The sequence below is a fragment of the Aureococcus anophagefferens genome (genome assembly GCF_000186865.1).
Source record: "Aureococcus anophagefferens unplaced genomic scaffold AURANscaffold_5, whole genome shotgun sequence".
NCBI classification, from domain to species: Eukaryota; class Pelagophyceae; order Pelagomonadales; family Pelagomonadaceae; genus Aureococcus; species Aureococcus anophagefferens.
The window spans coordinates 1,653,961-1,677,085 of NW_008705565.1; the positions used below are offsets into that span (position 1 = coordinate 1,653,961).

The 23,125-nt window shown below is 70.1% G+C and overlaps 4 protein-coding genes across 4 annotated transcripts; 2 read left to right on the forward strand and 2 right to left on the reverse strand.

Annotated features, from left to right (window-relative positions):
- Positions 1–1,365: 1,365 nt before the first annotated feature.
- Positions 1,366–2,712, reverse strand: AURANDRAFT_62679 (hypothetical protein; the record flags this gene model as incomplete). Its single annotated transcript, XM_009036950.1, has 1 exon — positions 1,366–2,712. One exon carries the CDS (start codon positions 2,710–2,712, stop codon positions 1,366–1,368), a length of 1,347 nt encoding a protein of 448 aa, XP_009035198.1.
- A 333-nt stretch (positions 2,713–3,045) lies between these two features.
- On the forward strand, positions 3,046–3,696 carry AURANDRAFT_62680 (hypothetical protein; the record flags this gene model as incomplete). Its single annotated transcript, XM_009036702.1, has 1 exon — positions 3,046–3,696. One exon carries the CDS (start codon positions 3,046–3,048, stop codon positions 3,694–3,696), a length of 651 nt encoding a protein of 216 aa, XP_009034950.1.
- Positions 3,697–4,614: 918 nt separating this feature from the next.
- AURANDRAFT_23507 (hypothetical protein) lies at positions 4,615–5,685 on the forward strand (the record flags this gene model as incomplete). Its single annotated transcript, XM_009036703.1, has 1 exon — positions 4,615–5,685. One exon carries the CDS (start codon positions 4,615–4,617, stop codon positions 5,683–5,685), a length of 1,071 nt encoding a protein of 356 aa, XP_009034951.1.
- Positions 5,686–6,908: 1,223 nt separating this feature from the next.
- On the reverse strand, positions 6,909–22,217 carry AURANDRAFT_62682 (hypothetical protein; the record flags this gene model as incomplete). The annotated part of the gene is made up of 3 exons (XM_009036949.1): positions 6,909–10,470; positions 16,597–21,969; positions 22,183–22,217. 3 exons carry the CDS (start codon positions 22,215–22,217, stop codon positions 6,909–6,911), a joined length of 8,970 nt encoding a protein of 2,989 aa, XP_009035197.1.
- Between the last annotated feature and the right edge of the window lie 908 nt (positions 22,218–23,125).

Here is a 23,125-nt window from a genome sequence, read left to right on the forward strand (position 1 = left end):
AGCGTCTTGAGCTTCTTCGTCTTCGACCCCGGCGCGCCGACCTTGCCCGCGGGCGCCGCGGCCGCCGGCGGCGGCGCGCGCAGCGACGCGAAGCGCAGGTCCGGCTTCGGCTCCGGCGCCGGCGCGGCCGCCGCCGCCGCGCCGTCGCCGCGCTTCCGCTTCTCGCCCGCGGGCTTGCGCGCGTCGTCCCGGCGCGCCTGCTCCTCGGCCTTGCGCGCCTTCTCCTCGGCCTTGAGCTGCTTCTTCGTCTTCTTCTTCCGCTTGGGCTCGCCGCCGCGGCCGCCCGACAGGCCCTCGAGCCGCTCCCGGAGCCGCGACCGCAGCACGTTCAGGTCCTCGCTCTGCGTCTTCAGCGCCGGCGTCGCGCCGACGGCGCCGCCGTCGTCGTCGCCGTCGTCGGACGCGGCGCCGCCGTCGTCCGACGCGTCGCCGCCGCCGCCGTCGCCGTCGACGTCGTACCTGGCGCGCCGCGCGCGCTTGCTCGCCTCCTTGCGCTGGAGCAGCGCCTCCTTGCGCTCCTTCTCCGGCGCCTTGCCGCCGTGGTTCTTGTAGAACTTGCTGTTGCCCTCCTCGGCGTCCTCCGGCGGATTTAAGAGGTCCGGCGGCAGCTTCGCGAGGAGGTTCGAGAAGTGCGCGTCGTCGGTGGCGATGAGGTCCATAACGTTTTTTTGGATGGACGTGCGAATTGCGAGGCGCGTTTGGTGCGTGGCGGTGCTGTCGGAAGGCGTGCGGCGGGCCGCGCTTCGTGCTTCGGGCGCCGCTCCTCTATAGCTCGATCGCCAGGACACTTACCAATCGTCGGCCGGAACGCAACATTAACTTATTGAACCTAGAAGTTTACTTTCGAAAAGTGGTTGGACGTCGTCAATGATGGTCGCACGATCTCTGATGTTGGGTTTGGCATGTTCCAGGCCAGGGGGAGAGAAACTGAGCACACTTTGCAGTGGGAATTCGGGGTCGGGCATCCCAAAACTTCAGCCCGCTCGTCTCGGGAACACGCAGAAGCTGAGATCATTTTTCCCTCTCTCTCCCGCGCGCGCGAGGCGGTCCCCGCGGCGAGGTTCTGGGTGCTCGAACATGCTATGCCAAGCGAACCCCGCTCTCGTCGCCCCGATTCCGGCCGGCAGCCGCGCGGGCATAGCATGTTCGCCCCCCCCGAACCCCGGACGCAGCCCCGCGCCGCCGGCCAACCACATCGTCTCGAGCAAAAGACGTTTCAGCCGAGCGATACATTTCACTGCAACTTGGTCCGTCGATTGGTAAGTGCAGGAGCTTTTTGTGTGTTGAGGTCACCTTGCTGTTAACGACGCGTGCGCGGTATGCGGCTACATCGTATAGAGGTCCACGTCCCTCCCCGGTATGCGACTACATCGTATAGAGGTCGACGTCCCGCCCCGACGCCCACGATTCGCCGGACGCGGACTCCCACGCCGAGGACGCGGTCGCGTCGTCGTCGGCGAGAGCGTCGACCGCGGCGGCCGCCGCCTCGAGCGTCGACGCGTCCGGCGGCGGCGGCGCGGCGCCGGGCGCGTCGAAGACGCCCTCCTCGTCCGGCGGCGGCGGCGCGGCGCCGGGCGCATCGAAGACGCCCTCCTCCTCGCTCGTGGAGTCGTCGACGCTCTCGTCCGGGCGCGCGCCCATGCGCTCGAGGAGGTCGTCGGGCAGCGGCGTGTGCGCGCCCGCGTCGCGGGGCGACGCCTCGCGCTCGGGCCGCCCGTCGCGGGGCGTGTAGAAGGGCGTCGCGCCCGCGACCGGCTCCGCGGCCGCGGCGCGCGGTCCCGGGCTCGCGGGCCCGTCGCCGTCCGGGAAGGCGAACGCGAGGAACTTGCGCTCGACGGTCTCGGAGCGCCGCTCCTCCGGGCTCCGCGGTTCGCCGTCGCCCGACCAGCGCCGTTTGAGGAACGCCACGGAGCGCGTGTCCGGCGCCGCGTCGATCTCGACGGACTCGAAGTGGCCGAGGACGCTCGGCGTCGCGGCGACGCGGACGCCCGCGTCCGCGCGCGCCGCGGCGACGGCGTCCGCGAGCGCGCGCGACTCGGGCAGGCGCAGCGCCGGGTCGTCCGTGCGGCACCGGTCCAAAAGCCGCGAGAACGACGCCGTCGGGTCGCCGTGCGAAAGGTCGACGACGGGCGCGAGCGTCACCGCGGCTCTTTGCGCGTGCGCGAGGCGCGCGCCGGCGACGAGCTCGACGGCCGCGGCCTCCTCGGCCTCCAAAGCTTCATCAAAAGCCTCCAGCGCCGCGGTCGCGTGGGCCGTCGCCCGGTCGAGCGCGTGCAAACTCCGCATGTAGGCGCTCGCGGACGCCGCGACCTCGGCGTCGAGCCTGCCGCCGTTCGCGGCCATGGCGTCGACGCGACGGAACTGGGCCTCGCGGAGGTCGTGGTCGTTGGCGAGGACGCCGCGCCGCTTGACGAGCGCGTCGATCTCCGCGGCCTCGTCGACGAGGAGCCGGAGCGGGCCGTCCGCGGCCGCCGCGAGGCGGCCGACGGTGCCGTGCGCGTCCGCGGCCGTCAGCGCGACGGACAGCGCGCCGGGCCCGCGCGGCCACCCGCCGGCGTCGAGCATGGCGCCGCAGGCCACGTCGGAGAGCGCGCGGTGGAGCGCCTCCCAGGCCTCGCTCGCCGTCGCGAGCCGCGCGCGCAGCGTCGCGAGGTTCCCCTGGCCGCGCCGAAACCGCTCGACGAGGCCGTCGAAGTCGTGCGTTTCTGCCATGAGTTTTGGTCGACGGCGCGACCTTTTTAGGCGTGGTCGACCTTGTTCTCGACCGAGACGAACTTTTATTCTCGGGTAGCGCGTCGACGAGCCGAACTTTAGACTGAGCTCGCCGACGGCGTTCTCGACGATTTACAATCAATCTCGTTCTCGACGAGACGACGTCTTATCTCTGGCGCCACAACTCGACGAGCCGAATGAGACTGTTGCGGACTGTTGCACATGTTGCGGCGGTAACTTTTGCGAGATCGCTGAATCACGAGACGACCTGTCTGGAGAGCCTCTCTCGTACATCGTGCCGCCTTAGCAAGGCGAGTAGGCTTTGTTGCTTCAATGAAAAGCCTCCGCGCCCTGATCCTCGGTCCTCCGGGCGGCGGCAAGGGCACGTTGTCGAAGCGCCTCGTGCGCGACTTTGACTTCTTTCACGTCTCCGCCGGCGACGCGCTCCGCCGCGAAGTCGCCGAGGGAACGCGCCTGGGCCGCGAGTCGGAGGCGTTCATCAACGACGGCTTCCTCGTGCCCGACGACGTCGTGACGAAGCTCGTCGTCGGCCAGCTCGCGCGGCCCGGCGACCGGTGGCTCCTCGACGGCTTCCCGCGCAACATCGCCCAGGCCCGCGAACTCGACCGCAACGGCGTCGACATCGACCTCGTGCTCAACCTGGAGATCCCCGAGGCGGAGATCCTCGCGCGGCTCGGCGGGCGCCGCGTGCACGTCGCGTCGGGGCGGAGCTACCACGTCGACTGGAACCCGCCGGAGGTCGAGGGCCTCGACGACGAGACGGGCGAGCCCCTCGTGACGCGCCCGGACGACACGGCCGACGCCATCCGCACGCGCCTCGAGCGCTACGACGACCTCACGCAGGCGCTCGTCGACCATTACGAAAGCCGCGGCGTCCTCGCGACCTTCCAGGGCACGGAGTCCGACGTGATATACCCGTCCATGAAGGCCCACGTCGCCGACATGCTCGCCAGGGATATCTAAACCGCCTAGCATGGCTAAACCGCGCTCCCCGCGTGCCTCGAGAGCCACGCCTCCTGGGCCGCGCGCACGTCCGCGCGCAGCGGGACCGCCAACAGGGCCCAGACGCCGAGAGCCGCCCAGTAAAACATGCCGACGCCGAGGTACGCGTTGAATCCGAACGGGAGCTCCTCGCCGTGCCAAGCGAAGACGAGGCCGTAGTTCCACGCGATGAGCCCGGTAGACAGCGCGAGCTGGACGCCGAACGCGCGCGACGAGCTGCCCTCGCCGCCGCGGGCGGACACGACCAACAGCGGCAGGAAGGTCACCGCGCCGAAGTCGCGATCGCCCGTCGCCGCGACCTTCCAGCAGGCCCACAGCCAGAACGTGAGCGCGGCGTGACGGACGACGGAGAGGCGGAATGCCAGCTCGCGCATCTGCGCGCCGCGCACCGCGCCGAGGAACGGGGCGAGGACGAGGTTGAGCATGGCCGGGACGCCTGGCGGGAGCCGTATCGAATGGAAGGCGAGCATGAGCATGAGAATTGCTGTGGACGCGCTCAGCGGCGCTTCGCCGATGGTGGCAACGAGCAGCGCAAAGCCAGACATGGTCGTGTTGATGCAGGCGCTGTTGGTGCAGGCTTCAGGACGTCTTGAGCACAGCTCTCACAGAGGCCTAGACATGTCGACGATTTGGCCAGCCATAAGCAGCCTCGGGGCAGCACTTTGGCAAAACTGCACGATCTCCTTGCGACTTCGCGGTGCCGACCTGGCCGACATCTCACCCGCGTCTCGTCTCCGGCTCGCCGACCCGCGCACGTCGTCGCGTCCCGCAGCACCGCCACCACCCCACAGCGGCGCTCGACCGCGACGCGCACAGCTTTATACCGCGAGGCACGAACGTCCCGCGCACCGCCGACACACCACTCCACCGCGGAAAAGCATGACGACACCCAAGGTCGCGCTCGTCACGGGCATCACGGGCCAGGACGGCTCCTATCTCACCGAGTTCCTGCTCGAGAAGGGCTACATCGTCCACGGCATCATCCGGCGGTCGTCGTCGTTCAACACGGGCCGCATCGAGCACATCTACAAGGACATGCACGCGGACGACGTGCGCCTCTTCCTCCACTACGGCGACCTGACGGACAGCAGCAACCTCTTCCACATCATCAGCGAGGTCAAGCCCGACGAGATCTACAACCTCGGCGCGATGTCGCACGTCAAGGTGTCCTTCGAGATGAGCGAGTACACGGCCGAGGCCGACGGCGTCGGCGCGCTCCGGCTCCTCAACGCGATGCGCTCCGCGGGGCTCGAGAAGAGCTGCCGCCTCTACCAGGCGTCGACGTCCGAGCTCTACGGCAAGGTGCAGGCCATCCCCCAGACGGAGACGACGCCCTTCTACCCGCGGTCGCCCTACGGCGTCGCGAAGCAGTACGCGTACTGGATGCTCGTCAACTACCGCGAGGCCTACGGCATGCACCTCACGAACGGCATCCTCTTCAACCACGAGTCGCCGCGCCGCGGCCCGACCTTCGTCACGCGCAAGATCACGCGGGCCGTCGTCCGCATCAAGCGCGGCCTCCAGTCGACGCTCTACCTCGGCAACCTCGACGCGAAGCGCGACTGGGGCCACGCGCGCGACTACGTCGAGGGCATGTGGCTCATGGTCCAGCGCGACGTGCCCGACGACTACGTCCTCGCGACGGGCGAGTGCCACAGCGTCCGCGAGTTCGTCGAGGTGAGCTTCGAGCACGTCGGCGTCAAGATCAAGTGGGTCGGCGAGGCCGGCACCGCGGACGAGGTCGGCGTCGACGCGAGCGACGAGAGCCGCGTCCTCGTCAAGATCGACCCCAAGTACTACCGCCCGACGGAGGTCGACCTCCTCGTCGGCGACGCCGCCAAGGCGCGCCGCGACCTCGGCTGGAAGCCCAAGATCACCTTCAAGGCGCTCGCCACGGAGATGGTCGACGCCGACATGGCCGAGCTCGAGAGTGAGCTCAAGTGCCAGTGAGCGGCAGAGTAAAAAGCAGGTGAGTTCGTTTCATCGGGGCGCTTTCGCGCGGCTCTGAGGGCCGGGCCCAGGCTCCGAGTCGCGCGCGGTGCGGTGGGCCGCCTCCACGGTGATCCGACGTCGCGTCTCTCGAGGCCCCAACAAAGAAGCAACTGCGCGAGATCTAGAGCCGAGGGGGAGCGCTCAGAGATTCGGCCAATACACTTCAAGCAGTTCTGGTTGAAGATGTATTGAACTTTTTTATCCACAGGCAGCCCGAAACATGGCCGCCCTCTTCCTTCTCAGTGCGCTCGCTCGCGGTGCCCGCGGATCGATGCTCAACCATCGCCACATTAGCAACAACGTCGCGGACTCCTGCAAGGGCTCGGCCTGCTGCGGCATGGCTCACTACCCGGTGTCTCCCCAGACGACCTTCACCGCCACCTTCGACGTCCCCGGCCTGCCGACGGCGGAGGTCGACGACTCCATCACGGACTTCATTTACTTCAACATCTTCTTCGGCGGCGGCCCCAAGGCCGGGCTCATGAACCAGTTCGTGCCGCAGCTCATGCTCGGGCAGCCGCTCTGCAACTCGACGGGCCCGCCGGCGTACGAGCCGCTCTGGTGCTCGACGAAGACCTACATCTTCGGGACCCAGTACTTCATGGAGATCTCCGTCGGCAACAAGACGCAGTCGCACGCGGCCGCCGGCGAGGTCTTCGAGACGATCCCCGGCGAGACGCTCTTCACCGAGTTCGCGCTCGACGACGATTTCGCGTGGACCTTGACGATGGGCGTCGTCGGCGACCCGACGCGCGTCTCCGTGCTCGAGGTCGCGAAGCCCTACATGGGGCTGCTCGAACCGGACACTTCCTCCTGGAGCGAGGCCGCCTACGACCACGCGAACGTGAACTCGTGCTGGGAGCTCTACGGCATGCGCGACCGGGCGCACTACCCGAGCAGCGGCTCGACGAGCACCATGGTCGTCTCGCGGCCGGCGTCCGCGACCTGGGACTGGTACGCGGGCTGGGTCGAGGACGAGGTCCCGACGTGCCCCGGCGCGCCGTCGAGCGCCATCGACGAGGCGCACAACGCGACGACGCAGGTCGTCACCTGGGTCCTCGACTTTGAGGAGGATGTTTTGTAAGTAAACCCACGTTCGCTTCGCCCTTCAGGGCAAATGGAATGGAGAAGGGCAGAGGGAAAATGGGAGGCAAAAAAAGGGGGGATCATCAGAGCCTGATTCAGAGGTGGAGGCCGCCGCCGCCGGGGGGGAGGGACGACGGCGCGTCGCCGGCGTCGCCGCAGGCGTTGCCGCAGAGGCTGTCGCCGTAGGAGCTGTTGGCGAGGCGCACCTCCGCGTGGGGCGCGTTCGGGTCCGCGGTCTCGTCCGCCGGGATCGCGACGAGCGGCGGCGGGCCGTCGTCGTCCGGCGGCGCGCGTCCCGCGTCCTCGGCGGCGATCTTCGCCGCGGACCGGTCGTCGACGCCGCAGCAGAGCGCGACGTCGTCGTCGGCCTCCTGCTCGTCGGCGAACGTGATCGTGAGGCAGTTCGCGCGCGGCGGCCCGTCCGGCGCCGCGCCGAGCTGCGTGCAGAGGAAGGCGTCGAGGCCGCCGGCCTCGTCGGTCTTCTCCTCGTCGTCCGCCGCCGGGGGCGCGTCGGACCAGGCGTCGGGCCTCTTCTTCTCGGGCGGCGCGTCGTCGTCGTCCGCGGCCGACTTGAGCGCGACGTACGCGCGGCGCTCGTCGTCGCCCATGGCCTGGAACGTCTCCCGCTCCTCGGGCTCGAGCGCGACGTACGCGCGTTTCTCGTCGTCGCCCATGGCCTGGTACGTCTCCCGCTCCTCGGGCGACATGGCCTCGAGGAGCTCCGCCTCGGCGTCCTTCTCGACCTTGCCCTGCTGGCGGAAGCCGACGGCGAACTTGAAGTCGTCCGCGGTGAGCTTGCCCGATATCTCGGGCCGCGCGTGGCGCTTGATGTTCGGGTCGTCCGGGTCCCCGAAGATGGAGTTGCGCGACTTGACGTAGGCCGGGTTCTCCCACATGTAGGGCGCGAAGTGCTTGGACACGTTGCGGCCGCAGGCCTCGAGGAAGACGTAGTACGCCGCGACGAACATGCCCGCGAAGAAGACCATCGTGAGCACGATGCCGAAGAGGTTCTGCGCGAAGCCGCTCTCCTGCTCGTCCTCGGGCACCATGTTCTGCACCGTGAGCATGAGCGCGCCGAAGAAGACGATGACGAGCTGCGTCTGGCAGACCTCGCTGATCGCGTCGTCGTCGTCGTCGATGAACGGCGCGTAGCCGACGTAGACGCGGTAGGAGATCATGGCGACGAGCATGCCGATGGCGACCTGCGTCGCGCCGCCGGCCTTGAAGATCGTGAGCCCCCCCGTGAGGATGAGGCGGCGGCAGACCTCGTAGACGGAGAACCACCAGCACCGCGGCTCGTACTCCTCGATGAGGAACGCGCAGACCGCGATCTCGTCGGCGTACTCGACGTGGCGGATGACGAGCTTGTGCTCCTGCTGCATGACGAGCTCGAAGTCCTCGCGCGCCTTGGCGAAGAGGTCGTCCTCGTCGACCTGGTTCCCGTCGTCCTCGAGCAGCGGGTCGATCATGTGCCTCTTCGACCGGAGCAGGGCCCAGTAGCCCAGGGGCGTCCCGATGGGGTAGATGAAGATCATGAGGAGCACGTAGAGCCGCCAGGAGTCGTAGCGCGGCTCGTTGCAGCGGATGTTCGGGTCCGCGTTGAGCACGGACAGCATGGCGCGCGCCTTGCCGTTGTACGTCGCGCCCATCTCGTACTCCGAGCACCCAAAGTACTGGAAGCAGACGCTCGAGCAGCCCGGCAAGACGCAGAAGCTCAGCAGGAGCAAAGCATACGACGCGCTGTTCTTCAGGTGCTTCCGCTTGTCGGGGTCCGTGACGCAGAGGAACCGGAGGCCGACGTAGGCGACGATGAGCGCGGCGACGATGAAGGGCAGCGTCGTCGTCATGACCATGGAGTTGAAGAAGGACACGGACCCGTAGCACTCCAGCGGGATCACGCTGAAGACGTCGAAGCTAAAGTAGTTGGAGAAGGAGATGGGCGCCTGCATGATGTCCGGGAACGGGATCTGCGGGAGCTGCCACGTCATGGACCCGATGATCTGGTAGAGGCCCATGACGATCTTGATCTTCGTGATGTACTTGGCGTAGTTCGTGCCGCCGTCGCCGTGGCCGTGGCCGTCCGCGTCGACGTCCTCGTCGACGTCCGCGTCGACCTCGGCGACGTCCGCGGCGTCGCCCTCGACCTCGGCGGCGACGTCGCCGGCGCCGTCCGCGGCGTCGTCGATGCCGTCGTCCATGGCGTCCTCGCCGCCCTTGACGAGGCCCATGATGATGAGGTCCTGCAGCTTGCCGATCTGCTTCATGGAGCAGTACTTGCGCGCGTACCAGACGGCGACGGCGCTCAGCACGGCGAAGATCATGGCCGCGCCGATGAGCTTGCCCGGCGAGCCCGTGATGTCGATCGCGGGGCTCGCGCACTCGACGCACCGGTTGACGACGGAGTCGTACATCCAGTTGTCCTCGCAGAGGCCGCACTTGACGCCGTAGTGGCCCTCCTTGCACTGCGTGTCCGTGTCGTTGCCGCCCTTGCAGGCGCCGCTGAGCTGGCAGATGTAGGCCTGGTCCGCGAACTTGTTCGTCCGCCACCAGCCGCGCTCGACCTCGAGGCCCTCGATGGTCATGCCCGGGTAGTCGCAGTCGAGCCCCTCCTCCTGCTGGTCGTCGCAGTTGACGCAGCAGTCCGCGCACTGCGTGCCCCCGCCCGTGATGGCCTCGTCCGTGCCCAGGAGCTCGTAGTACTCGGTCATGGACGCCTCGAGGGCGTCGCGGCCGTCCGTGAGCCAGTAGACCGAGTCCCAGTAGTTGCCCGACACGCAGGCGTCGCAGTAGGTCGCGCCGGACTCGACGGTCGTCAGCGGGTTCGCGCAGGTGTAGCAGCCGCCGGCCGTCGCCGTGTGGTTCGTGTACTTGCCGAGGGAGCAGTCGATGCACGCCGCGTACTCCGTCGCCGAGTACGTGCCCACGGGGCACTCCGTCTGGTTCGTCGCGCCGGAGACGGGCACGTAGTAGCCCTGGTCCGCCTTCTTGCACTCCGTCTGGGCCGGCTGGTCCGTGTAGCGGCCCGTGCCGCAGAGGACGCAGCCCGCCGCGCCGGCCTCGGAGTACTTGCCGCGCGGGCACTGCGTGTAGGAGTCGACGTCGGGGCTCACCTTGTTCCAGCCGTTGGAGCGCGACCGCGACGCGCCGTCGATGGACCGGTCGCCGTCGACGCCCGCGCCCAGGGCGCCCAGCGTCGCGTTCGCGTACCGGCGGATGTTCGCCGCGAGCGTGCCGTCCTCGACGGCCGCGGTGATCGCGTCGACGAGCTGGGACGTGATGAGGTCCGTGGCCGACGTCAGGTTCTCGCCCGACGCCGCCGTGTAGTTCGTGCTGAGGGTGAAGGGGAGCGTCGTGTAGACGTAGCCCTCGTCGAGGCGCCGCGCGTCGTCGTCGGCCGTCGAGTCCGTGGCCTCGCCGAGGCCCGAGATCTCCGCCGAGTCGACGAGGTCCGAGAAGGAGTCGTCGCCCGCGAAGGTCGTCTCGAGGACGGTCAGCAGGTCGGACTGCGTGGAGGCGTCGCCGTTGACCTCGTCCGCGGTCACGTTGCCGAGCGTCAGCGACGACTCGAGCTCGATGCCGTAGACCTCGTTGGGCGCCGCGACGGTGCCCGCCGCCGTCGTGTAGCAGGACGCCGCGCCGGCGTCGGACGTCGTGCCGCTCTCGCAGAGGTCGCAGCGCGCCTGGCCGCTGCCCGAGTAGCGGCCCGCGGAGCACTCGACCTCGGCCGTCGCGCCCGTCACGGACACGAAGTAGCCGCCGTTCGTGAGGCCGCACTCGCTCTGGCCCGCGTTGGCGTTGTACCTACCCTCCTGGCACTTGGTGCAGGCCGCCTGGCCCATGGAGCTGTACTTGCCCGCGGGGCACGCGTCCTGCGCGGACGCGCCGTGGTAGTCGACGTAGTAGCCCGCGTCCGTGAGCGAGCAGGTCGTCGTGCCCTCGGCGTCCTGGTAGGTGCCCTTGGTGCACTTGGTGCACGTCGTCTGGCCGCTGCCGGAGTAGCGGCCCACGGGGCACGGCGTCGCCGCCGACGCGCCGAGCTCGTCGACGTACGTGCCGCCGTCGGCCGTGGAGCAGGCCGTGTTGCCCTCCGTCGACGCGTAGGTGCCGCGGGCGCAGTCCGTGCACACGGTCTGGCCGCTGCCGCTGTAGGTGCCCGCGGGGCAGTCGACGCCGCCCGTCGCGCCCTCGTCGGCGACGTACGTGCCCGCGTCGCTGATGGAGCACGAGCTCGTGCCGAGCTCGTCGGCGTACTTGCCCGGGTCGCAGGCGCTGCAGGCGCTCGCGCCGGACCCGCTGTAGAGGCCCAACGCGCAGGGCGTCGTGGCCGTGGACCCGGTCTCGCCGACGTAGGACCCGGCCTCGGCGAGCGTGCACGCCGCGACGCCCTCGTCGGCCGCGTAGAAGCCCAGGGGGCAGTTCGAGCAGACCGTGGCGCCGGACCCGCTGTAGCGCCCGGCCTCGCAGGCGTCCTCCGCCGTCTGGCCCGGGCGCGTCACGTAGGAGCCCGCGTTCGCGAGGCTGCAGGACGTCGAGCCGTCCGCGTCGTTGAACGTGCCCGACGCGCAGAGCTCGCAGGAGTGGGCGCCGGAGCCCGCCGTGTAGCGGCCCGCGGGGCAGGCGAGCTGGCCCGTCGCGCCCGTGTAGGACACGTAGGAGCCCGCGTCGCTGAAGAGGCACGTCGACATGCCGCTCGTCGACGTGTACGAGCCCGGGTCGCACCAGACGCAGACGGAGGCGCCGCTCAGCGAGTACTTGCCCGCGGGGCAGAGGGCCGTGCCGGAGAAGGACTCCTCGCCCCAGAGCTCGTAGGACGGCTCCGGGTCGTCGACGCTCTCGACCGTCGCGCCCGCGAGCGACCCGGCGAACGCGGCCTCGAGGTCGCCGGCCGCGTCGAGCGTCGCGTCGTAAAAGTCGAGCGACACGAGGGCCTTCACCTCCTCCATGTCCTCGTCGGCCGTCGCCGAGTAGTTCGCCGCGAGGCTGAAGGGGATGGACGCGCCGTCCATGGGCCCGACGTCCGCGACGCGGATCGTGTCGACGGGGTCGAGGACGACGCGGTCGCTGAAGGCGTTGTCGCCCCCAAAGGCCGCGAGGAGCGCCGCCTTGACGTCGTCGGCGTCGGCGCTCGACGCGCCGTCGACGTTGAGCGCCGACGCGAGCGTGATGACGTAGATCTCCGCGGACGCGGCGATCGAGCCCGCGTCGGACGTCGTGCACGCGGCCGAGCCCTCGTCGGACGTCGTCCCCGGGCCGCAGATCTGGCAGAAGGACGCGCCGGAGCCGCTGTAGCGGCCGGAGACGCAGGGGAAGGGCTCCGTGGACCCCTCGAGGGGCACGTAGTAGCCGCCGTCGCTCAGGCCGCACGCGCTCTGCGCGTCGGCGTCCGTGTAGCGGCCGACCTCGCACGCCGCGCAGGCCGACGCGCCCGAGCCGCTGTAGGAGCCCGCGGGGCAGGGGTCCGCCGCGGACTGGCCCGCCGACGCGACGTGGTAGCCCGCGTCGCTCAGCGTGCACGACGTCGACCCCTCGGCGCCGGCGAACGACGCGAGGCCGCAGGGCTCGCACGCGGTCGCGCCGGAGCCGCTGTAGGTGCCCGCGGGGCACGCGGTCTGGGCCGAGGCGCCCTCGGCGCCGACGTAGCCGCCGCCGGCGACGAGGGAGCAGGACGTGGACCCCTCGCCGGCCGCGTACGTGCCGACGGCGCACGCGTCGCACGCCGTCGCCGCGGAGCCGCTGTAGTGGCCCGCGGGGCACGGCGTCTGCGCCGACGCGCCCGCGACGCCGACGTAGCCCCCGGCGCTCACGGTCGTGCAGGACGCGGCGCCGGCGTCGTTGTCCGAGTAGGTGCCCGCGGCGCAGTCGGAGCACGCGGACGCGCCCGAGCCCGAGTACGTGCCCGGCGGGCACGGCGTCTGCGTCGAGGACCCGGCGACGTCGACGTACTTGCCCGCGTCCGCGAGGGAGCAGGCCGACTGGCCCGTCTCCCCCGTGTAGAAGCCCGGGCTGCACTGCGTGCACTCGGACGCGCCGGAGCCGGAGAACTTGCCCGGCGCGCACGGCGTCTGCGCCGACGCGCCCGCGACGCCGACGTAGCCCCCGGCGCTCACGGTCGTGCAGGACGCGGCGCCGGCGTCGTTGTCCGAGTAGGTGCCCGCGGCGCAGTCGGAGCACGCGGACGCGCCCGAGCCCGAGTACGTGCCCGGCGGGCACGGCGTCTGCGTCGAGGACCCGGCGACGTCGACGTACTTGCCCGCGTCCGTGAGGGAGCAGGCCGACTGGCCCGTCTCCCCCGTGTAGAAGCCCGGGCTGCACTGCGCGCACTCGGACGCGCCGGAGCCGGAGAACTTGCCCGGCGCGCACGGCGTCTCGGCCGTCGCGCCCGTCGTGGGCACGTAGGACCCCGCGTTCGACAGGCCGCAGGACGTCATGCCCGCCGAGGCCTGGAACGTGCCCGCGGCGCACAACGAGCAGTCGCGGGCGCCGGAGCCCGCCGTGTAGGTGCCCGCGGCGCACGTCGACTGCGCCGTCGCGCCCGACGTCGCGACGTAGGACCCCGCGTCGGAGAAGAGGCACGACGTCTGGCCGTCGATGGCCGTGTAGGAGCCCGGGTCGCAGGTGATGCAGTAGGACGCGCCGCTCAGCGAGTAGGTGCCCGCGGGGCACTGGCTCTGGCCGTCGAACGACGCGGCCGACACGAGCTCGTACGTCGGCAGCTCCGTCTCGTCGACGGCCTCGAGGGTCTCGTCCTCGTCGACGGACGCGTCGGCGAGCGCGGGCGCGCCGGCGGCGGCGACGGCGGCCTGGAGGTCGCCGCTGTAGGTGTCGAGCTTGATGTCGTCCGTGAAGTCGTCGAGGATGTAGGGCACGACGTCGGACACGTTCTCCGCGGCGGACGCGCTGTAGTTGGCGCGGACCGTGAAGGGGATCGTCGCCGTCGCCGTCGCCAGCAGGCCGCGCACGTGGGCGCGCCGGCGGCCCAGGGCCACCGCGGGGCCCACGGTCCCGATGGCGACGGAGTCGACGAGCTCGGAGAAGGGGTCCGACGCGAGGAGCTCCGCGAGCGCGTCGGCGTACGCGGCCTGGGACGCCGGGTCGCTGTTGAAGAGGTCGACGTCGACGCCGTCGAAGACGAGGCTCGACGCGATCTCGAGGCCGTAGACCTCCGCGGACGGCGCGATGTAGCCCGCGTCGGACGTGACGCACGTCGCGGACGCGTCCTTCGACGTCGTGCCCGTGGCGCAGATCTGGCAGAAGGACGCGCCGGAGCCGCTGTAGCGGCCCGCCGCGCAGGGCTCCGGCTCCGTCGACCCCGTCACGGCGACGTAGTAGCCGCCGCCGGAGAGGCCGCAGCTCGTCTGCGCGAGCGCGTCCGTGTACCTGCCCTCCTCGCAGGCCGTGCAGGCCGAGGCCCCCGAGCCGCTGTAGAAGCCGCCGGGGCAGGCCGTCTGGCTCGCCGCGCCCGACGCCTCGACGTAGTAGCCGCCGTCCGCGAGCGAGCACGACGTCGACCCGTTCGCGGCCGCGAACGTCGTCGCGCCGCAGGCCGTGCACTCGGACTGGCCGCTGCCGCTGTAGCGGCCCGTGGGGCAGGGCACGCCCGCCGTCGCGCCGTCGAAGTCCACGTAGGACCCCGCGTCCGTCGTGTCGCAGGACGACTTGCCCGACTCCGTCGCGTACTTGCCCGGCGTGCACGGCGAGCACGCGGACGCGGCCGTGCCCGAGTAGGAGCCCGGCGCGCAGGCCGTGTCGCCGCTCGCGCCCGTCGCGTCGACGTAGGCGCCCGCGCTCGACAGCGAGCAGGCGAGGCTGCCCGTCGCGGACGCGTACGTGCCGACGGCGCAGTCCGTGCAGACCGTCTGACCGCTGCCGCTGTACGTGCCCGCGGGGCAGGGCGTCGCCGCCGTCGCGCCGGCGGCGTCGACGTAGGTGCCCGCGTCCGCCGTGTTGCACGACGTCTTCGTGAGCACGCTGTCGTCCGTGTAGGACCCCGCGAGGCAGTCCGTGCACTCCGTCTGGCCGCTGCCGCTGTACTTGCCCGAGGGGCAGGGCGTCCCCGCCGTCGCGCCGCCGGCGGGCACGTAGGTGCCGCCGTCGGCGAGCACGCAGGCCGTGTTGCCCTCCGTCGCGACGTAGGTGCCCGCGGCGCAGGGCGTGCACTCCGTCTGGCCGCTGCCCGAGTACGTGCCGACGGGGCACGCGGTGCCCGCGGACGCGCCCGCCGCGCCGACGTACTCGCCCGGGTTCGCCGACGTGCAGCCGCTCTGGCCCGTCTCCGCGTTGTACTTGCCCGCCTCGCAGCCCGTGCACTCGGACGCGGCCGTCGCCGAGTACGTGCCGACGGCGCACGCGGCCTGCTCCGTGAGGCCCGGCGTCGCCGCGTAGTAGCCGGCCGTCGTCAGCGTGCAGCCCGTGCCGCCCGTCTCGGCGTAGTAGCGCCCGGCGGGGCAGTCGTCGCACTCGCTCTGGCCCGCGCCCGAGAACGTGCCCGCGGGGCACGCCGTCGCCTCGGACTGGCCCGCGAGGCCGACGTACGAGCCCGCCGCGGCGGTCCAGCACGAGTCCGACGCGGCGTTGGGGCTGTAGGTGCCGATGGCGCAGTCCGCGCACTCCGTGGCGCCCGTGCCCGCGTACTTGCCCGCGGGGCACGCCGTCGCCTCGGACTGGCCCTCCTCGGTGACGAACGTGCCCGCGGTCACGAGCGTGCACGACGTCGCGCACGCCTCCGTGCCGTAGCTCCCGGCCTCGCAGTTCGTGCAGGCCGTCGCGCCCGCGCCGGAGTACTTGCCCGCGGGGCAGCAGACGCCCTCGGAGGCGCCGAGGAAGTCGACGTACGTGCCCGCGAGCGACGTCGAGCACGACGACGTGCCCGCGTTGGGGCTGTAGGTGCCGATGGCGCAGTCGACGCAGGCCGACGCGCCCGTCGACGAGTACGTGCCCGCGGGGCAGGCGAGCTGCTCCGAGGCGCCCTCGGCGGCGACGTAGCTGCCGCCGTTGACGAGCTGGCACGACGTCGACGCGGCGCTCGGCGCGTAGTAGCCCCGCTCGCAGTCCGTGCACGCGGACTGGCCGCTGCCCGAGTAGGTGCCCGTCGGGCACTCGGCGCCGGCGGACGACCCGGCGACGGCGACGAACTCGCCGGGGTCCGCGTTCGAGCACGCGTTCGCGCCCTCGGCCGCCGCGTACGTGCCCGCGGGGCAGTCGACGCACTCGGACGCGGCGCTCCCGGAGTACTTGCCCGCGGGGCACGGCGTCTCCGCCGACGCGCCGTCGACGGCGACGAAGGACCCGGCCGTCACGAGCGTGCAGGACGTCATGCCCGTGGCCGCCGCGAACGAGCCCGGCGCGCAGTCCTCGCACTCGGACGCCGCGCTGCCCGAGATCTTGCCAACAGCGCAGGCCGTCTGCGCCGACGCGCCCAAGGCGGCGACGTAGGACCCCGCGTCGGCGTTCGTGCACGACTCCTGGCCCGTGAGGGCGACGTAGCTGCCCAACTTGCAGTTCGTGCACGCGGACGCGCCCGAGCCCGAGATCGTGCCCGCGGCGCAGGCCGTCGTCGCCTTGGCGCCGGCCGCCGCCACGTACTGGCCCGGCGCCGCGATGGTGCAGGACTGAGCGCCGCTGAAGGCGCTGTAGTAGCCCGCGGGGCAGTCGTCGCACTCGTCGGCGGAGCCCTGCGAGTACGTGCCCGCGGGGCAGACGTCGGGCGCGGCCGCGCCCGTCTCGTTGTTGCTGAAGCCCGCGGGCGAGTTGAGGCAGATGGCCTGGGCCGTGTCCGGCTGGTACGTGCCCGTCGGGCAGGCCGTGCAGAAGGCGACGGACCCGAGCGAGAAGTAGCCCGCGGCGCAGTCGACGCACGCCGTCTGCCGCGTGCCGTTCGCGGCCGTGCCCGGGAGGCAGACGGAGCAGTAGAGCGACTCGATGTCGGCGCTGTAGGTCCCGTCGACGCAGTCGATGCACTCCGTCGCGCCCGTCGTGTCGACGTAGGAGCCCGCCGCGCAGCTCTCGCAGTCGAAGACGGAGTCGTGCGCGGTCACGTCGCCCCAGTCGCCGTTCGCCGTGCCGACGGGGCACGCATCGCAGGCGAGGATCCCCATGTGCGTGAGGTGGCTCTCGTCCTCGCCGAGGTAGCGGCCCGCGACGCAGACCTCGCAGGCGTCGTTGCACTTGGCCACGTTCGACGAGCACGTCGGGTCGTTCGCGTTGATGGCGTCCGTGTGCTCGAGGCCGTCCTCGCTGTACTTGCCCGCGGGGCAGGGGTAGGTGTAGTAGTAGCGGGTCACGGAGAGCGAGCCCGAGGCCGCCGACGCCGTCGTCAGGATGTCCTGGTCGTCGCCGTCGTTCGCGTGGTAGAGGAACGCGATGCACGCGTCGCCGATGTTGATCAGGTCCGTGTCGACCATGAAGATGCGCGCGAGGACGAGCTGGCCGCCGTCCTCGCAGCTGAGGAACTCCGTGTTGCCGTCCCCGTTGGCCACGCTGTTCGTCACCGTCGTGTCGTAGAGCTGCAGGTCGACTTCCTCCATCTTGACCGTCGTGCCGCCCCTGTTGCCGTCGAACGTCGTGTAGCGGATCTCCGCGAGGTAGCCGTCGGCGCCGTCGATCATGACGGCGGACCCGTCGCCGTCGTCCTTCACGTAGCCCTCCGAGAACGTCGAGTTGTGCAGGTAGAAGTGGCCGTTGGTGACGAAGAGCCCGCCGCCCTTGTAGTGCGCGCAGCAGAGGTTGAACGTCGTCTCGTAGGCAAAGATCGTCGCGTCGCTCGTGACGTAGACCCCGCCGCCGTACTGGGCGCCGAACCACCGCATTGTCACGCGCTCCAGGGTCACCGTCGCGCCGTCGGTGATGTAGATGGCGTTCCCGCTCAGGACCGACGCCGTGCTCTCCGCGCGGCACGCGTTCTCGATGCCGTCGACGTTCGCGTCCTCGCCCGCGTTGATGAGGCCGCCGACGAAGGTGACGTCGCTGATCTCGAGGTCCGCCTGCTGCGCGACGATGAACATGCCGTGCGTGTGCGACGACGCGGTCACGGTGTAGTCGAGCCCGTATATTTGCCCGACCGCGCTCGAGCCGGAGAAGGTGATCGCCGCCGTCGTCGTGAAGTCGGCCCCGATGGTGATGGGCCGCCCCGCCCCGCCCGCTATCGCGCTCATTTCGTCGCTGAGCTCGGCGTAGGACGTCACGGACGCGAAGAGCGCCGTCGGCGCGTTCGATATCGTGGGAACCGCCGTCGTCGGCGCGAACGTCGGCGCCGGCGTCATCGTCGGCGCCGCGCTCCCCTCGGTCGGCGCGAGCGTCGTCGGGGGCTGCGTCTCGCAGCTCAGCTGGACGGTGCTCCCGGAGATGAGGATCTCGGCCTGGAAGGGCGCGCCGCCGCTCGATTCGACGTTGTGGTTGAAGAGCCAGGAGATCTCGTCCGGGTTGTCACCCTCGTCGATCTCGACGTCGATGCATCCGCTGAAGAGGCACACGTCGCCGCTCACGAAGACGCCCTCGCTGTTGTACTCGGGCTCGCCGTAGTATCCGTACGCGTAGTTGTTCCAGTATTGGAGCCGCCGCGCCTCGGCCGTGCCGTTCCCCGTGGCGCCGCCGCGCTTCGACGTCAGCGCTTCCACCTTTTCGCGCACCCCGGGCAGGTCGCTGATGAGGCGCGTGGGCAAGGCGACGACGGCCTGGCGGCGCCGCTTCCCGGCGGCGCGCGCGAGGCGCCGGCCCTCCCAGGTTCCGTCGTTGTAGTCGTCCATGTGGTAATCGTCGTTGGAGTAGTCGTCCATGTGGTAATCGTCGTTGGAGTAGTCGTCCTGGTGGTAATCGTCGTTGGAGTAGTCGTCCTGGTGGTAATCGTCGTTGGAGTAGTCGTCCGTGGGGTAGTCGTCCATGGGGTAGTCGTCGCCGCCGTAGGACGTGTCGCTGAAGCAGCACGCGACGCAGTCCTCCTCGCCGTCGGAGGGAAGGCCGTCGCTGTAGCACGACGAATCGTCGGAGTGGCTGTCGCAGGACTCGCAGCTGCCGTAGGTGCCGTAGTCGAAGTTGCAGAACTCGCCGTCCGAGCAGCCGCAGTCCGAGTAGGCCCGGCATTCGGAGCTGCCGTAGTTGTAGTCGTCGTAACTCCAGTCGTCGCTGAAGACGGTGCCGCCGACGACGCTGAAGCTGTCGACGCTGATGGAATCGAACACGTCCTCCACGCCGTAATCGGACGCCGCGTCGTTGATCGCGTCGATGATAACGTCGGCGTTGACGCCGCTGAGGCTCGACTGCGTGTTGCTGATCTCCGAATCGTCCCAAAGGTTCAGCGTGAAGGAGGCGTAGACCGTGTCGGTGAGCCGCCGCCGATCCGCGGCGCCGTCCTCGGCGTCGCCGAGCCGCCGCCCGCGCCGCCGGTCATAGGAGTAGAGGTAGACCTCGACCTGGTCCTCGGGGAGGTCTGCGACGTCCGCCATGGCGGCGATGAACACGTCTTCGTTGTCCTCGGCGTCGGTGTAGGCGATCTCGCTGAAGCCCACGTCGATGTAGAGCGTGTCGGGGACGCAGATCCCGCACGCCGTCGGGCACGCGTCCCAGCCCTCGACGCCGTCGCTCGACTCGCTGTCGCACCAGCTCGAGCCTCCCTCCGTCTCGATCCACTCGCAGGTGCGGCTCGAGAAGTAGTTGATGTTCCAGCTCGTGCTGTCGGTGCACCCGTCGTCGTCGCCGTAGGCCGTCGCGTCGTCGCTGTAGTCGTCGTCGTCGTCGTCGTAGCCGTAGTCGTCGCCGCCGTAGGACGTGTCGCTGCAGACCGCGGGGGTGTCGTCGAAGAAGCCGGCCGCGACGATGACCGTCGCGCTCGTGTCCGACATCTCGCTCGTGCCGACGCAGTCGCAGGTCTCGTAGCAGTAGCACAGCTGCGACGTGGGCACCCACATGGCCGCCTCGATCTCCAGGGGGTTCAGGAGCATGAGGCAGCTGTCCCAGCACGCCATCTCGCTCGTCGCGCGGCCGACGTTGTTCTTGACCTGCGTGTTGTAGCTGCGGCAGACGCCGAAGGTCTGCGAGTCCCGCGTTTCCCACGCGTCGGGCAGCGACGACGTCAGCGTCGCGCCCGTGCCCAGGATGGTCTCGTCGGAGTCGAGGCTGAATTCCGCGAGGGTCGTGCTGCCGGACTTCATCTGGAAGTAGGCGCCGTTCCAGCCGTCGCCGTACTGGTCGAACATGAGAAACTGGAACACGCTGCAGGACGTCGGCACCGCCGTCGGCACGGGCGACAGCGACGGCTTGGGCGTGATCGTCGGGGAGGCGGTGAACGAGCACCCCGACGCCGAGAGCGCGAGGCCGCCGCTGTCGACGACGGAGAACGTCACTTCGTCGTAGATGTCGCCGGAGACGACGCCGGCGATGTCCCACGTGATCTCGGACGGAAAGATGCCCTCCTCGGTCGGCGTCACCGTGTAGCAGCCCTCCGGGAGGCACATGGCCTGGGTGCCGGTCTTGCCGTCGTAGAACGTCGCCGTCGCCACCGACGTCGACGAGTCCGTGCCCTCCTCGGAGTAGATCGTGATCTCGCCGCCGTTCCAGCCGTCGCCGTACGCGTCGTACATGTTGATCGTCGCCGTCGCGCACTGCCCCGACGGCGCCGGCGTCGACGTCGGCGACTCCGTCGAGTCGCTCGCCAGGTAGCACGTGCCGCAGGCGTCGTAGCACGCCAGGTACGCCTGCTGGCCGTCGTCGTTCTCCCAGCTGTAGCACTTGGCGTCGATGTTGTTTTGCGTCCACAGGTACGCGCAGTCCTTGTCCGGGCTCCCGGACTTGTACCACGTCGTCGAGTCGTCGCAACCTTCGTAGCCGTAGCCGTAGTCGTCGCCGCCGTAGTCGTAGGACCAGGCGTCGTCTTCCATGACGGTCCCGCCGACGAGGGCGTAGGATTGTGTACTGAACGACGAGAACGTCGACGACGCGCCTTCGTCGGCGGCCGCGTCCGCGACCGCCGTGTCGATGTCGGAGTCACTTATCTCCGAGAGACTATTCGTCGAGTCGCTGTACTCGCTGTAGTCGTAGTAGGTGAGCGTGTAATAGGCGACGACCGACGAGTCCTCCAGCCGCCGTCGACCGCGCTTTCGTCGACCGCCTTCGTAGAAATAGACGGCGATCTGCTCCGCGGGGATGTCTGCCAGCGTTGCCATGGCGAGAATGAAGACGTACTCGTTGTCCTCGGCCTCCGACAGCGTCATGCCGTCGAACAACATCTCGACCTCGAGCGTCGGCGTGTTGTCGTCCGTGGGGTAGTCGTCCGTCGGCGTGTTGTCGTCCGTGGGGTAGTCGTCCGTCGGCGTGTTGTCGTCCGTGGGGTTGTCGTCCGTCGGCGTGTTGTCGTCCGTGGAGTGGTCGTCCGTCGGCGTGTTGTCGTCCGTGGAGTGGTCGTCCGTGGAGTAGTCGTCCGTCGGCGTGTTGTCGTCCGTGGAGTGGTCGTCCGTGGAGTAGTCGTCCGTCGGCGTGTTGTCGTCCGTGGGGTAGTCGTCCGTCGGCGTGTTGTCGTCCGTGGGGTAGTCGTCCGTCGGCGTGTTGTCGTCCGTGGGGTTGTCGTCCGTCGGCGTGTTGTCGTCCGTGGAGTGGTCGTCCGTCGGCGTGTTGTCGTCCGTGGAGTGGTCGTCCGTGGAGTAGTCGTCCGTCGGCGTGTTGTCGTCCGTGGAGTGGTCGTCCGTGGAGTAGTCGTCCGTCGGCGTGTTGTCGTCCGTGGGGTAGTCGTCCGTCGGCGTGTTGTCGTCCGTGGGGTAGTCGTCCGTCGGCGTGTTGTCGTCCGTGGAGTAGTCGTCCGTCGGCGTGTTGTCGTCCGTGGGGTAGTCGTCCGTCGGCGTGTTGTCGTCCGTGGGGTTGTCGTCCGTCGGCGTGTTGTCGTCCGTGGAGTGGTCGTCCGTCGGCGTGTTGTCGTCCGTGGAGTGGTCGTCCGTGGAGTAGTCGTCCGTCGGCGTGTTGTCGTCCGTGGAGTGGTCGTCCGTGGAGTAGTCGTCCGTCGGCGTGTTGTCGTCCGTGGGGTAGTCGTCCGTCGGCGTGTTGTCGTCCGTGGGGTAGTCGTCCGTCGGCGTGTTGTCGTCCGTGGGGTTGTCGTCCGTCGGCGTGTTGTCGTCCGTGGAGTGGTCGTCCGTCGGCGTGTTGTCGTCCGTCGAGTAGTCGTCGTAGTCCTCGAGCCTCCGTCGCGCGCCGCAGCCCGCGCGACACCGCCCCGGGCAGCCGACGCTCGCGACGATCCCAGCGCTGCTCTTCCAGCTGGAGCAGTGGCGCGTCGAGGAGATGCTGCGGCAGTCGAGCGTCGGCTCGCCATGCTTGTGCCATGTCGGATCATCGCGACAACCCGCCTCCGAAAGGGCAGCCCGCGCAGCCCCGACGCGCGCGGTCGCGCACAAGACGGCGACCACCAAGGGCAGCCGCCGCATCATCGGCACCTCCGACGGGAGCCGGCGCTTCGCAGCTCGCCGCGGAGAAGCCGACACCTCTGCCCGCCGATGGGCTGCCCTCCCAAATTATGCGTGACGGTTGCTTGAATGTCAAGGATGACCACTTTCTCGGAGCCACTCATATCCAAGAGCCGACCCTTTCTTTTCTTCGCTTCCGTGCATTTTTCAACGAAGAAGGCTTCGGTTTCAATACTAAGTCTTCTCTCCACTTTTATACTTTTCTCTCCCACTCGGCGGCCGGGGCTTCGCATGGAGCGCCGTTAGCCCGTCCCCGCCGGCGGCGGGAGCGCGCGCATTGGCCCCCCGTCGTCGGGCCCCTCCTCCTGCGCGCCGCCGGCGGACTCCTGGAGGAGGGCGCTCGTCGTCTTGAGGAGGTTGCGCATGGCGGAGAGCTCGCGCTTGAGGCGGTCGTTCTCGTCGGCGAGGGCCGCGAGGGCGTCGTCGTCGTTGGGCGGCGCGCGGACGAGGGCCTGGTGCGCGGCGGGCGGCGCGAGGCGCGGCGGGTCGTCGGCGTCGCACGCGGGCGGGAGGAGGTGCGCGAGGACCGCGGTCGACGTCGGCGGCGGCGGGAGGCGGCGGAGGCCCGGCGCGGGCGCGACGACCTCGACGGGGTGGGCGACGTAGAGGTGGGCGCCGGGCGGGCGGCCCGGGGGCACGGCGACGACGACGCGCGCGGGCGGCGCGCCGGCGGCGCCGCCGTCGTCGGGCAGGGGCACGGCGAGGGGCGACCCGGCGTAGGCGCCGGAGGGCACGGCGACGCGCACGGCGCCGAGGACGCGGAGCACGTCGCCGGGCCGCGCGGCCTCGGGCACGACGATCTCGACGTCGCGGCTCCCGTCGACGCGCGCGCGGACGACGTCGCGCGGCCGCGCGCCCGCGCCGAGCGACAC